General features: G+C 58.6%; 6 protein-coding genes across 6 annotated transcripts; 4 read left to right on the top strand and 2 right to left on the bottom strand.

Annotated features, from left to right (window-relative positions):
- Positions 1-2,449: 2,449 nt before the first annotated feature.
- Positions 2,450-3,486, top strand: GCG54_00011838 (Cell wall mannoprotein CIS3; the record flags this gene model as incomplete). Its single annotated transcript, XM_045411730.1, has 2 exons — positions 2,450-2,620; positions 2,671-3,486. 2 exons carry the CDS (start codon positions 2,450-2,452, stop codon positions 3,484-3,486), a joined length of 987 nt encoding a protein of 328 aa, XP_045262328.1.
- Positions 3,487-3,991: 505 nt separating this feature from the next.
- GCG54_00011837 (uncharacterized protein) lies at positions 3,992-4,876 on the top strand (the record flags this gene model as incomplete). The annotated part of the gene is made up of 1 exon (XM_045411729.1): positions 3,992-4,876. The coding sequence occupies one exon, from the start codon at positions 3,992-3,994 to the stop codon at positions 4,874-4,876; it is 885 nt and encodes a 294-aa protein (XP_045262327.1).
- Positions 4,877-5,597: 721 nt separating this feature from the next.
- On the top strand, positions 5,598-7,142 carry GCG54_00011836 (uncharacterized protein; the record flags this gene model as incomplete). The annotated part of the gene is made up of 1 exon (XM_045411728.1): positions 5,598-7,142. The coding sequence occupies one exon, from the start codon at positions 5,598-5,600 to the stop codon at positions 7,140-7,142; it is 1,545 nt and encodes a 514-aa protein (XP_045262326.1).
- Positions 7,143-7,291: 149 nt separating this feature from the next.
- GCG54_00011835 (Maltose permease MAL31) lies at positions 7,292-9,113 on the bottom strand (the record flags this gene model as incomplete). Its single annotated transcript, XM_045411727.1, has 4 exons — positions 7,292-8,180; positions 8,256-8,392; positions 8,441-8,544; positions 8,597-9,113. The coding sequence occupies 4 exons, from the start codon at positions 9,111-9,113 to the stop codon at positions 7,292-7,294; spliced, it is 1,647 nt and encodes a 548-aa protein (XP_045262325.1).
- Positions 9,114-11,300: 2,187 nt separating this feature from the next.
- GCG54_00011834 (Alpha-glucosidase) lies at positions 11,301-13,118 on the top strand (the record flags this gene model as incomplete). The annotated part of the gene is made up of 1 exon (XM_045411726.1): positions 11,301-13,118. The coding sequence occupies one exon, from the start codon at positions 11,301-11,303 to the stop codon at positions 13,116-13,118; it is 1,818 nt and encodes a 605-aa protein (XP_045262324.1).
- A 119-nt stretch (positions 13,119-13,237) lies between these two features.
- Positions 13,238-14,377, bottom strand: GCG54_00011833 (uncharacterized protein; the record flags this gene model as incomplete). Its single annotated transcript, XM_045411725.1, has 5 exons — positions 13,238-13,419; positions 13,474-13,653; positions 13,714-13,838; positions 13,895-13,967; positions 14,032-14,377. The coding sequence occupies 5 exons, from the start codon at positions 14,375-14,377 to the stop codon at positions 13,238-13,240; spliced, it is 906 nt and encodes a 301-aa protein (XP_045262323.1).
- Between the last annotated feature and the right edge of the window lie 293 nt (positions 14,378-14,670).

Genomic DNA, 14,670 nt, shown 5'->3' with positions numbered 1-14,670 from the left:
CTAGAGAGACCACAGCTCTAGGGATGAGATCAAGACATGGAAATCTCCTCCAAGCTCTCGCCAGCCAATCTCAACCCGAGGAATGCTGGCCCCTTTTCCTTTTCCACGTTAGGGACGATGTTTCCTACTCCAACGTTCCTATGGGCATCGAATTCTCCTCAGCCAAAGGGACGAATCCTAATGTCCCGTTTGCCCATCGATCGCAGATCCGCACCATTCGTCCACGTCGTCCACCAATACCGTCCTCCACGTCGACTTGGACATCCACAGCCAGCAAAGCCGGCCAACCCCTCTCGGTAATCGATCGAAGCACAACCCTAGCTCACCCCCTCTTCCGGCCCCTCACCAGCCCACAGCCAACGCTACGGCACGGCAAGTCAAGACAGCCTAAGGACTGGCCAAGTCCAGGAACCGCCTTCAGTGCCGGCCACCCGCAGTGTCCGTTTCCCCGCCGCGCACCCACTACCATAGCACGCCGCACCACCACCACTACCACCAACCACACCAGAAGACGACTGACCGCCGCTGATGCATACCCAAACAAGACTTTTTCTCTCGGCCTGCCTCCGCAGCCCAAGCATCTCACTAAACAAGCCCGACTGGATTCAAGTTCAACATTCCACTTGATTCGCTTCGGCCGTGGTACCTGATCAGCAGTAGCCACACCACACCGCATTCAAGACACACATCAGGGCCTTCCAGCTCTGGGCTGGTTCTTGCAGCAGCGTAGCGGTTCGCTGCACAAGCCTCTTGTCTCAACACAAGACAGGCCGGTGGTCGCATCCAATCCAGCACTCTATCCTCGGTTTCTCAATCATCAATCGCTCTACGCTGCGACGTCTGACAGGCCAAGAGCTCTCGGCGTCTTTTTGGGGCAAATCAACATATTTGGTAAACCCGAGCACAGAATAGAGTGTTTTTCCAAAATAGCCGGCAAGCAACCCCTTCGCCTCAAGCCCCCGGTTCGTCCGAATCGCTAGCAGACGGTGTCCTCACCCCTCGCCAATGACTCGACGGGGGAAACCTGTGCTCTACCTCTGACATCACAAGGCCCGGTGAAGAGTCCAGTGACTTTGACTTTGGGCCTCACAGCTGCCCTGCTGTGCCGCACTTGGATGATCCTAGTCGAGGGGTGTCCCCAGCCCAGCCCTGTTGCTGGAGGCGACCTCCCAACCACCCGAACCCTGGTCTTGCGCACAACAACCATCACTCATCCACCCACCACAACATCATACCAGCCAGCTAGATGGATAAACATGCGGGCAAAGTGGCTGTGGAGTTGACACAAGTGTGGCATAGCGAGCTGCAAGTACATGCAGTCTCGCTTTGTTGAAGGTACCGTTTGCATGCAGTCTGCATGCCTCTGTACAAGGCCAGGACCATGGGGGAAAGACACAACTCCGGCCCATACATACAAACAGGACGGCTACTTACACCACATAACAACACTACTGCAATCCTAAGCACATTTGCTCCATCATATCCACATTCTAGACGTCAAAGACGCGCAATATCATGACTGAAGCTTATCTGCTACCCTAATCGCTGTCCTTACTCACGCGGCTCCCTCGTTCTGTATATGAACCCCCAGCCCTCCCTCCATCATCTCTCCCTCTGCTCTCTAGGATTCACCTCTTCCATCCCTGGCAACACTCTCGCTCATAGGTCTACCCTAAATCAACCTGCCTGCCACGTTTCGTTCAGTGTTCTTACTTACCACTTTTACCTTCCACCGACCCTTCGACACTCATTATCCACAACATCGCGTGGCAACAGTTGAACACGACCTCCATCCGAGCTTGAAGTACCGACGGAAGAACAAGGCCATACCCGATCTCACACTCCCGTCATCCCACACGGCAGCTGCACAGAGGAAACCACACTCAAGGAAGCACCCGCCTCTTTTGTGCTTTGTGAACGAAGTCATTGTTGGACCAAGCGGGTCAGAAACTTGCGGGGACACCATTCACCACCTCATCTCTGGAAAAAAATATCTTGGCTGTGGAAGATTTTCTCTGGCTACAACAACAACAACTTGCTCCTCAACCAAGCAATTTCGACCTTGTTGTGACCTCGACAGATCAGCATACTCTTACAAAAACCACACACCGCCTACTCGCTATCACAACCTCAGGTATGTCAATATCACTTCTTTGGCTCCATCGTCTTCATCGTGGGATGGTCGTCGGCGCCTCCCTCGCTGTCACTTCCACTTTCTATCGCCACGTCTGCGCGATCCGCCTTCCGAATTTCACCAAAGTCAGGTGCCTCTCATGATCACCAGCGAGAGACGCCGGGATTCTTTGAGATCCCGGGTGCCCGATTCTCTGCCGCTCATGACGATTCGACCTGGTCTTTTCTGAATTTTCACATTTCCTGGCCTACAAAAAGTCACGATTCGCTTTTTCTTTTTTGGGATCTTTTTCTAACAAGCAAATTTTCAGACAAGATGAAGTACTCTGCTTCCGTTCTCGCTACCCTGGCCAGCGCCGTCATGGCCATGCCCCAGGCCGGCAGCGCCGCCCTTGCTCCCAAGGAGGCTGCTCCTGCTGGCTGCCAGACCTCGTACTCTGGCAACTTCGGCATCACCATCGTCGGTCTCGGCAAGCGCAGCCTCGAGGTAAGATCATCCGTTGCCAATTATGAGAGCTCCTGCTAATAAATCATCAGACTCGCAGCAACTGTGGCCAGAAGGGCGCTCTTGACCTGACCCTGAAGGACAGCGTTCTCACCGACTCCCAGGGCCGCATTGGCTCCATCGTCGCCAACTACCAGTTCCAGTTCGACGGCCCTCCCCAGTCCGGTGTGATCTACACCTCTGGCTTCTCCGTCTGTGGCAACGGCTCCCTCGCCCTTGGTGGCTCGACTACCTTCTACCAGTGCAAGTCTGGAGACTTCTCCAACCTGTACGACAGAAGCTGGGCTCCTCAGTGCTCTCCCATCCACCTGAGCGTCCTCCCCTGCGGCTCCGACGCTCCCGTTCCCTCCGGCAACGTCGTTGGAACCACCATGGTCGCTACCACTGTCGTTACCGTCATCGGTGACGGTCAGCCCCAGGTCGTCCCCACCACCGTCCCCGTCCCCATCTGCCAGATTGGCGATGGCCAGATCCAGGGCCACACGACCCCCTGTGGCGAGCTTCCTCCCGTCACCGTCACTCCCGCTCCTCCCGCCCCGTCTGCGCCGGCTCCTTCTGCCCCCGCTGCCCCTCCCCCGGGCACTCCTGTCGCTCCTCCCGCCGCGCCTCCCGTCACCACCCCGGCCGCTCCCCCCGTCCAGCCGTCTCAGCCTGCCGCTTCGCAGCCCCCTGTCGCACCTCCCGCCGTCAACACTACCACTCCTGTCCAGCCCCCGGCTACCACTGCCCCCACCACGCCCTCGAGCACGACTCCTGCCGCTCCTCCTGTCGCCGCGGGCCAGCACATTGTTCCGGCTCCCTTCGTTGCCTTGGTCGCTGGTCTGATGGCCGTCGTGTACATGATCTAATGACAAGCGCCATGTGCCTTTTGGCTTTCGGGGGGAAAGACCTCATTGGGTCTCGGAGGAGATAATGTTTCGCTTACGATTCTTCACTTGGCCTGTTTTGGGCATTTTTAATGGAATGAATACCATAACGAGATACACGGCTTGTCTTTGGGGATTGGGCTGGACAGGTTTGCAGGCTTGCAAACGGATTAGGGACAAATATGATTCCCCGGGTAGTAATCCCAATAGATCAAAACGAGCAGTCTTTAACTGCAAAAACTTTCATTGCCTTTTGATGTGAACATGATTCTGATGTATGACAAGCGAGTTGAAAACAGAGCAGCTGGAGCTCCAGTCCAGCACAGGCGGCAGTGGGCAGCTTGCAGGGATCATCCATTGCATGAGTGCACAGACCAACTAACCGTGCACCTCGAAATTCTAGCACGCGCCTTTTCCCAGTGACGTCTTTTGCCCATTTCTTCCACTTCCACTTCACCCCAAACCAACCACCCCCAACCCTCCAAAAATGTCCGAATACTGGAAATCAACGCCGAAATACTGGTGCAAGCACTGCGGCATCTTCGTCCGCGACACCAAGCTCGAGCGCCAGAACCACGAAGCCACCGGCAAGCACCAGGGCGCGCTCAAGCGCTTCCTACGAGACCTCCACCGCGGCCATGAGCAAGAGGAGCGCGACAAGGACCGCGCGCGGCGCGAGATTGAGCGCCTGAAGGGCGTCGCATCGGGATCTTCATCATCATCTACTTCGTTTGCGAAGCCAGGCTCGAGCAGCAGCGCGACGGCACCCGCGCCCGGCGGGACGGAGGCGGCGAGGAAGAGGCAGATGGAGCAGCTCGCGGAGATGGGCGTGTCGATACCTACCGAGTTCCGAGGCGATATGGCGATGGCGGGCGAGTGGACCGTCACTGCGACAAAGGTCGTCGACGAGGATGCGGCCAAGGAGAAGCCCGTGGAGGCGAAGGCCGTCGGCGTCCGGAAGCGCGAGCAGACGGAGGAGGAGAAGGAAGAGGAAGACGCCGTGCGGGGGCTGTTCAAGAAGCCTAGGAAATGGGGCGGTATGAGGGCGATGCCGGAGGACGACAAGGAGCTCGACGCGCTGCTCAGCGCCGACACGCTGTTCCGGCCCAAGAAGGAGGAGTCTGCTGCGGAGGAGGACAGTGTCAAGAAGGAGGAGGGCGCAGACGAGGCTGCGGCGGCGGTGACATCAGATATGCCCGCTATCAAGGCTGAAGAGGACGAGGCTGGCGACAAGCTTTCGGCAGCGGCGTTGGGGCCAATCGCCGATGCCGACGGGGTGAAGAAGGAGGAGGACGGCGTGGAATCCACGGAAGCCGCGGCTCCGGCTGTGGTGTTCAAGAAGCGCAAGGCCAAGAACATTCGGCAAAAGTGATTTGCTGTGGGGAATATCTGGGGTTCAGTCAGGGGTGACACAATTTGCATAGCGAAGGCGTTCTGGGGGGCTGCTCCCAAAGAGACAGACAGCACCGTTTTTTCTCTCCATCTCATAGACACCGCTCGGACATACGACCTGTCATCCTTTCTTCTTTTTGGATGATGCCACCACAGAAAGCCTCGGTTCATCTTGACATGCGCAGGTTGCAATTGCGCCCTCTGCAGTTTCATCGGCGCTGTCGATCAGCGAATCCTCCTCACTCGGGCGGCAATATCACGAACCCGTGCCAATGACAGCCCAGCCTACCTAGGCAGTCAGTCTGCTTCGAAAACGCAGCACCTGAACACAGTACGAACGTCTCGCTCTTAACACTGGATATTCACACCAGCAGGGGCCTGAGAAATTAGCGGGGTGAAAGTCTAGCAGCAGCACGTGACCGCCACTCAACAGCAGACGGGACCGTATTCGTAGACGGGGCCTAATTACCTGGTCGCTCCATGTCAATGGAACGACACACCGTTGAACATCCTTTTCCTTGGCCCGGCTGGGGGTGACTCCAATCAACCCGCAGAAACCCAAAAAAGGCAAATTTCATCCTCACCTTCACACACACATCTCAACTCACCGGCCCCGTCTTCCAATGTCCGCCTCATCTTGACTACGCCACAAACCAGAAGACCAAAACTCTCAACAATGAGGCGTCCCGATGCAAAAGACGATGGTGTCCCCCCCAGCAGCTAGTCCGTCCTCAATATCCCCGGCCAGCAGCTCCCACCTCGGCAAGCGCACCGAACTGAGCAGCGAGGACGCGGCCGACAATAACAACAACAATGACGGAGGCAAGCCGACCTCCCGCCCCAAACGCGCCCAGGTCTCCCGCGCCTGCGCCCGCTGCAAGAACCTCCGCCGCGCCTGCAACGAGTACCGCCCCTGCAAGCGCTGCGTCGACGCCGGGCTCGGCGACCAGTGCCTCGGCCTGCCCGGTCCCGTCTCGCTGGCCTGGGTCTCGGACGGCAGCCAGGCTTTTGGCCATGTCCCGCACGAGGCCGTCCAGCGCATGGCCGAGCTGCTGCCGGCGCGCGTCATGGACTACTGCGTCGACCGCTTCTTCGCGCGCATGCACCCGACGATCCCGATCCTGACGCCCGAGTACGTGGCGCACCTCAAGGTCGTCGCCGGACCCAGCGGCGAGCCCGGCATGGAGGCCCACTGCCTGCTGACGGCCGTGTGCGCGCTGGTCCTGCTGCAGGTCGAGGAGCCGGAGAGCCTCTTCGTGCGCGGGCTGATCCCGGAGAAGAACGCGCTGCACGGCCGCATGCTCTTCGAGGAGGCGCTCGCCGCGCACCGCAACTTTGCGCGCCGGAGCAACCCGAGCTTCGAGCAGTGCCTGCTGACCTTTTTCCTGTACGCGTGCCACTCGGCGCTGTTCCACCACAGCCAGGCGTTTCTGTTCCTGCGCGAGGCGACGACGCTGTTCCTGCTGCTGCGGATGAACACGGAGTCGGCGCCCCGCGCGCTGGCGGACCGGCTGTTCTGGGTGCTGCTGGTCTCGGAGCGGTCGCACGGGATCCGGTACCGGCGGCCCGTGACGCTGCAGATCACGGCGGAGAGCCCGGCCATGGACGAGGGGGACCCCCACCTGCTGTCCGGGTTCTGGAGCCTGGCGGGGCTGTTCGCGCCGCTGGACACGAGCTTCATCGCGCTGCTGAACCAGGAGAAGGTGGCGACGCCGCCGTCGAACGCGGCGCTGACGCTGATCGAGACGGCGGTGAACTCGGCGCTGCGCGCGAGCAGCGAGCTCAAGGACACGCAGAAGGCGAATCTGAGGGTCACGCAGCTGTGGCTGCGCATCATCCTCTGGCAGCTGCGGTTGCGGTTCGGGTACCTGCAGGTGGCGGAGGAGGCGGCGCAGACGAGCATGACGTACCACTACCCGCTGGAGGTGGCCAAGGACCTGGTGCTCTCGACGCGGGACCTGCCGGTGGACAGCATCAAGGTGCACGGGGTGGGACTGACGGAGAAGCTGTTTGACATTGCGAGCGCGGCGGTGGATGTGTTGGCGAGGGTGCCGATCACGCCGAGCAGCCCGCATAGGAATGGCGCTGGGCCAGAGGATGATTTGAATTATATGCGGCGGCTGATTACGAGGCTGCCTGGGGGGAACTCTATATATGACGAGCTTTTGGATAAGCATATCCAGCAGGCGGTGCCGAGTATGGTGCTCGGAGGGGGGACGCCGGGGCAGTCGGGGCATCCAACGTGAGATGTGTATATCACAGGAAAGGGGGAAAGGGATGGGGATGTTCATTAGGCATGATTACGCTAGGGATGCTATCTAGTGGTACAAAATATCCAGGGTATTTAACAAGTTATTTTTCGAACCAGTTTTCATTTTACATCAGAAAAAGATATTCAGTGCTCATCGACGAGCTTCTTTTCACTGCTGAGCTCCCGCGAGTATGGGTCGATCTTTGTGCTTGCAAACTTCCTCGCCGAGACGCCGTGCTCGAAGAGCAGGTCCAGCTCGGCGTACGTGCGGCCCTTGGGCTCGGGGACGCGGAAGTAGACCCAGACGGAGGACAGCAGGCAGGTGCCGGCCCAGAAGAAGGCGGTGCGGGCGCCCCAGTCCCACGCGGTGGACGAGAGCTGGTAGTTGGTCATGACATTCACGAAGATGTTGCTGGCGTTGTAGCCCGCGCGGGCCATGACGATGGTCTTGGCCTTGAGGCGGGTGGAGGACAGCTCGGAGATGAGGGAGTAGGTGACGGGCCCGACGGTGAAGTCGTAGACGAAGGTGAAGATGATGAGCATGGCGGCGATGGCCCAGACGGCGGCGTTGGCGTTCGAGAAGGAGAGGCAGCCGACGATGAGGAGGAGGGTGAACTGGGCGCAGAGGCCGGAGAAGTGGATGGTGCGGCGGCCGAGCTTGTGCATGAGGTACCAGGAGCCGGCGGTGCCGACCATGCCGAGGGCGTACTGGCCCATGGAGAGGGAGAAGGAGTTGTTGGCGTCCATGCCGGCCTGGACGAGGAAGTAGGAGAAGTAGCCCATGAGGTTCTGGCCGCCGAGGGTCTGGACGAGCCAGATGCCGATGACGATCTCGGTGCGGCGCAGGTCGGTGCCGCGGAAGCAGTCGGCGTAGGTGACGCCCTCCTTGACGCGCTTCTCCATCTCGTTGGTGTGCTCGATCATGGCGATGGTCTCGTCCGGGTTGAAGTTGGGCTGGTTGCGGGAGGTGAGGCGGAGGAGGGAGGCTCTGGCGGCGGGCTTATTGTTGTGGCGGACGTACCACCAAGGGGATCTGGGGAAGTGTGTTAGTGGGGGGGTTTGCCGGTGGGATGTAAGTGAATCCCCGGTCAGAGGATGAGAGACTCACTCAGGGGCGAAGCAGACGCCGATGAGGATCGGAACGGGCCAGACCCATTGGACTGCGAAGGGGATGCGGTACGCCCATTCGTTGGCGTGTTGGAAGGAGCCCTTGTTGACTGCAGCAGCAAAGAATTGACCAATGACCTGCGCTTGTTAGCTGCGTACGTCTGAGAGTGGAAGGAGGTAACTCACCCAGCACATGTTGATGAAGGTCGTGAGGTAGGGTCTCAAGACGACGGGAGCGACTTCGGATGCGTATGCAGGCGTGACGCTCTGGAAGGCGCCCCACGGGATTCCTAGCCGTCGTCAGAAAACGAGGATTTGCACAAGACCAGTCTCAAAACTCACCACAAAGGACCTCTCCCAGCACCAAGATCTTCACGTTCGGCGCAAAGAACAGCACGAAAATGAAGGCAATCATCAACACCAGGAACCCGATGGTGGTCATCTTGTACCCGTACCGATCGGCGGTCCAGCCGGCGAGGATGAGGCCGATGATTTCTCCACCGCGGGCACCGTTGGACAGGCCGGACTGCCATGCGGCGGAGAGAACATACTTGCCCTGGGCCTCGCTGTACGCGCCGTACTTTTGGTTGAAGTACTGCGAGGAGTAGAGGTTGGAGAGCAGGGCGAGGTCGTATCCTTCCATGATGAGAGTCGACGAGAGGAGAACGGACCAGGCGATGGCCTTGGGGTAGGTCTTGATGGCCTCCAGAAGGGTCATTTGGTGCTCCGAGTCGGCGGCCTGCTTTGCCTCGGCGGCGAGGTCTTCGGGATGGGCGGCATTCGGAGAAGCAGCGTCGGCGTGTTGGTGGACGCCCAGTTCCTTGTCCACCGCCGAGGAGGCTGGCTTTGAGTCGGACATTTTGGCAAGGTTCAAACTGGCCTCTGAGATTGGCGGAAACGTTGGGTGTAAATGGAGGATGGATGAGACCGCGAGGCGAGAGGAGAACGGATTGCACGGGAAGGAGTCGCCTGGGGGACGAATTCAATCGAACAGGGAGGGCATTCGCGCCTTTATTTATCCTCGCCGAAGGACACCATGAATGCAGGAGCTGAGGAGAAAGCGACAGCCAGAAGGAGGTGGTAGTCAAAGTAACATGGGGATCGAAGAAAAATTGGACAAGCACAAAAAACGCTAATTAGTAGAGAGTAACGAAAATGCCCAGGAATCTGCACCGTGCACTTCCAATGGGGGATGGGAAGGGATGCCCGATGAGTCGACCGCGGGCTGCCGGCTCGTACAAGATTGGATTGGCGTGATACTGAAGTCCCAGGTTTTGACGACCGTCTGTAGACTGTCGGTGCCAGTGTTCAGGAGTGCATTGTGTGTGTACGGGTAGGTATTGTGTGTCTCTGTGTGCAGCGTGTGTTGATCTGGACATGGGTGCCGTCGTGGAATCGCCTGAGGAGAGCAAGAGCCGAAGCGGATGTGCATATGCATGGCCGGGGGCCCGTTGCTGGGCACGTCGACGGTCGAATGAATTGGCTTTTCCCAACTCCATGGGGGGAGACTGGCTGCGTGGAACGCGTGTGGAATCGGCCGCCGGACGACAAAAAAAGCACTGTGAGCAGGTAAGTCGAAAGGGAATATTGTGGAGAAGCGGAGGATGAGGGGGATCGGGGTTGGTCGATGGGCCGAGTCTCTGTGGGGTGGTCGGCAGCACACGAGATTGGGTGGTTGAAGGCGACAATGCTCTCGACATCCGCTTCTGATCAAGACCAACATCAACAGCTTCACTCGAATAGGGATATGAGCCAGCCACCGGGTTCTAGGTCTGGTGATCGTGCCCATGAATCACGCCAAGCTGCGCCCGGTTCCCATTCTGGAGACGGGATGCAGCAGCACACGAGGGCGCAACAGGAGACTCCGCAAGTGACAGCTGCGGCCGTGTAAGCCCACGACGCTATTCGCATCTGACGAGGTTGAAACTAAATTGGCCCCCGGCAGACGGGGACCACCATCTGAGCGGCTGAAATCCCTTAGGCTCCCGGGGTACGTCTCCGAGTTTTCGCAAAAGTTTCCCCAGATTCGGGTCGTCAGCTACACAAACCATTTCCAGACCATCCACCTTTTTTCTCCAGACCCGGCCCCGAATCCGCCCATCACCGGTCTGGCCCCACTGAGGGATCCGCAGCACCTGATTGGCGGGAAGCCCTGACGTGGGTGGCTCCCGGCAGGACAGGAGGCGCGGAGGGCGGTGCGGAGTCTAGCGGAGGTGCTCCGAACCCCAAATTCTCCCACTTTCAACCCCGACAGGGATGGCGGAGTCTCCGCATCCTCTTTTCTTCAGGAAAACGTTCCCCCAACGTGCTTTTGCGACCCGTTCACGCGTTCCAGCATCATCCGATGCCCGTCATCAGCGGGAAGGCGGAGTTTAATTGAGGCGATCCAAAGCTTCGGAAAAGAAACACGCTCATGCGCGCCGTGTGACACCCGCCTCAAACCTCCTCTCCCGCCCTCCGCTTTCTTCAACAGCACCGCTGCCCACCGGCAACCACACCTCGGGAGGGTCTGAAGGGGGCAGGCAACCCATGGTCCATGGGGTAGCAGGGCGGGGAAAACCGCTGCCAGTTGTGATCGGAGTCTCCACCGAGATTGGATCAAACTTATCAACCGACTCGACGATGCACCGCACCGCGTCTCTCTCTCTCCCCTTCGCGGCCCTTTTGCGGAGTGATTCCCACGAGGGGTAACCTGCTTCATGCACCGCAGCTACTGACCACAGGAGCCCGCGCGCAGACGATTCAACCTCCCCACGCTTTTCTTACTCTTCTGGCTCCTCGTTTCCCACTTTCGGATGCATGGGCCGTCATGTTGCCACACCATTTGTCTGCCACTGCCGCTGATCGCGGTCGTCCACTTCCGACGACGCCTAGTCTTTCCGCGCCTGGTCAAAATGCCATTCTCTCCCGCCGCCGCGTCTGATCTTTGACTCTGGGTCTCTCTCCCACATTCTTCCGCCACTTCTCTCTTTCTCTCCTCACCTCTCGCCTCTTTGCTTTCCGCCACATGGTCGTGTGGCTCAACACAGAGTAACACACACGCACCATGGGATCTCTCGTCTGGGACGACGAGAACCGCTGGGTGGGCAAGCAGCCCTGGTGGAAGGACGCAACCTTCTACCAAGTCTACCCAGCCAGCTTCAAGGACTCGGACGGTGACGGCTGGGGCGACCTCCCCGGCCTCATCGCCGAAGTCGACTACCTCCACGACCTCGGCGTCGACGTCGTCTGGGTCTCGCCCATCTTCGAGAGCCCCCAGAAAGACATGGGCTACGACGTGTCCGACTACCAAAAGATCTACGCCCCCTACGGCACCGTCGAGGACGTCGACACCCTCCTCAGGGAATGCCACACCCGCGGCATGAAGGTCATCCTCGACCTCGTCGTCAACCACACCTCCGTCGAGCACGAGTGGTTCAAGCAGAGCCGCTCGTCGCGCGCCAACCCCAAGCGCGACTGGTACATCTGGAAGCCCGCCCGCTACGACGCCGACGGCGTCAGACACCCGCCGACCAACTGGCGCGGCTACTTCGCCGGCCCGACCTGGACCTGGGACGAGCAGTCGCAGGAGTACTACCTGCACCTGTACGCGCCCGACCAGCCCGACCTCAACTGGGACAACGCCGCGTGCCGCGAGGCGATATACGAGGACACGATGCGCTTCTGGCTCGAGCGCGGCGTCGACGGGTTCCGCATCGACACGGTTAACAAGTACTCCAAGCGCACCGACTACGTCGACGCCCCCGTAACAGACCCGACCTCGCCGCACCAGCCCGCGCCCGAGATGTGGTGCAACGGCCCGCGCATCCACGAGTTCATCCACGAGATGAACCGCAAGGTGCTTGCGCCGTATAATGCGGTGTCGGTCGGCGAGCTGTCGCTGACGCCGCACCCGTCGCAGGTGATCCCGTATGTCTCGGCCGCGGCGCAGGAGCTGGACATGGTATTTGAGTTTTCCGTCATCCGGCTCGGGAACGGGAACGGGTTCGGGGGGAAGTACCTCTTCCAGCCGTTCCCGCTGTCGACGTTGAAGAGTTACACGGCGACGTGGCAGTCGTTCATTGAAGGGACGGACGCGTGGGCTACCGCCTTCTGCGAGAACCACGACAATGGGCGGGCTGTCTCGAGGTTTGGTGATGACTCGACGCCCGAGCTGTGGAAGGCTTCGTGTAAGACGATTGCGATCTGGCAGGCGACCATGTCGGGCACATTGTTCCTTTACCAGGGCCAGGAGATTGGCATGACCAACATGCCGGCCAGCTGGGGCATCGAGGAGTACAAGGACATTGAGAGCGGTAACTTTTACTCCGAGGCCCTGGAATCGGGCGACCAGGAGCGGATCGCAAAGACCATGGATGGGCTGCGCATTCTGGCCAGAGACCATTCGCGTATACCTTTCCAATGGGATGATAGTCCCAACGCCGGGTTCACGAAAGAGGGAGCCAAGCCGTGGATGCGAGTGCACGATGACTACAAGGCGATCAACGCCGCCAAGCAGCGCGGGGACCCGGATTCCATTCTCGAGTTTTACAAGAAGGTCCTCAAGATGAGGAGACAGTACCGCGACATCTTTGTGTTCGGATCACATAAGCTGCTGGACCCTGAGAACGAAAAGACATGGATCATACTGAAGGAGAGTGCTGCGCCGGTGAAGGGCCGTGAGGGCGTCAAGCGCAGGGCTCTTGTAGTGATGAACTTCTCCAAGGACGAGGAGACCGCCGGAGATGTAGCGGCCATGCTCGGCTGTGACGCTGGTGAAGTCAAGCTGTTGGCTGGCACGAGAGAGGGAGGCGGGCTTATCAAGGGGGTCGCGCCTGCGTTGAAGGGATGGGAGGCGAGGGTTTATACCAATTTCGAGATTTAGAGCGATGTTCTGTCAAAGAACCAATAGACGATAATGTATTTGCGATCTTGTCCTCGGCCAACTGTCGCGTATTAAGGACCGAAGGATCACACACATCAGTGGATCAAACCTGCTTGAGGCTACCATTTCCCTAGACCGATGGGTCCGACGCAAGACCAATGCTTGTACGCCAACTTGTTATTCTCGACCTCGTCCACGATGGCTACGGCCATGTCCTTGTTATAAATGCCGCCGTAGATGGCTTGATAACCCGGGCTGTCAAGCTCGTCCACATACACTTCGTACTTCCCAGTACGGATCCCTGGTAAGTCGAGTCAGCGCAAAGCCTCGAATGTCAGAATGATTCTTCACTCACCTTTGTCTCTCAGCAACCACGGAGGCGATAGAAATGACCAAGACTTCTCAGTCACGCCTTCCCACAAGTGTAAAGCGACACGCGATCCAGTGATCAGGCCCTTGGCGTCATGAGACGTCATGAACTTACGTGCGCGCGAAAGAAACAAGCGCGCAAACGGGCGGAGAATCCAGGAGAACCCTGGCGTGCGTCAGCAAAGTTCGTACTACAATGACCGGGAAGCAGGCGCGGAGGTCTCACATCCAGGATGCTCTACATTGTTGCGCGCCCATCTGAAGATCCGGGAGAACACAGCTAGTGTTGTGCTGCCGTGGTCTGACGCCCTAGAAATCATGTATCCGAGATGCTGGTCTGACCATTTATACCTATAACTCGGTCAACGTCTCGCGCTGAGCGGGAATCCAGCTAAACAGAAACATACCAAGCACCATAAGGGAATTCGGGTTCATCTGCAAAAGACGAGCCATCCTTGTGGTGCAAAGAGCCGGCACCGCCTACAAATGTCCCACCCAAAGTCAGTACACTACTCATAGAAGTACGTCTTGCAGGGAAGCCTACCAATAACAATGAAAGAACCTCGATGATTCGATCGGAGTAGACCAGACTTGATTCTCGCATGCGTCTCTACACACTCGTAGTAGATCGCCCGCAAGTTCCCCAGGGGCGGTCCATACGCGCACACAATGGCGTCGTAACCGCGCGACAGGGCCGCCGAGAGATCGTTGATGGAGTTGAAGTCGACAGACTCCGCCTTGTAGTCGCCTGGTGTCTGCCACTCGCGAGGCGGGTTGCGTGAGAGGCCTCCAACGGAGTGACCGCGAGACAGGAGCTCGTCGACGACGCAGGAGCCGCATTGCCCCTTAGGACCAAGAACGGCAACTCTGAGCCTTTGGGTGGTAGACATGACGGGAAGGTCTTGGCAGGTCTAAGTGATTTAAGGTTGTGATAGAGTTCGGGGCTGCAACATATTCATATTGATGGCGATCATTTTTTATAACGGATTCTTCGAATCAACTTGGCCATCGCCCGAAGTGACGGGGCGGTGCCACCCGGTTCTTCGGGGCTTGCTGAACCCCGGATCTTTCCCAATCTGCTCGCTTTTAGCAGTATTCGGACATGGATACTAGGCTCGGGGAATTTTTATCGGAGGGTGCGGGAACAATTCCGATTGAATCTCTGGAAATCGTGCCCCTAGGA

Source organism: Colletotrichum gloeosporioides, assembly GCF_011800055.1.
Source record: "Colletotrichum gloeosporioides strain Lc1 chromosome Unknown consensus_56, whole genome shotgun sequence".
Lineage (NCBI taxonomy): Eukaryota > Fungi > Ascomycota > Sordariomycetes > Glomerellales > Glomerellaceae > Colletotrichum > Colletotrichum gloeosporioides.
This window is presented reverse-complemented; position numbering and strand designations above follow the sequence as displayed.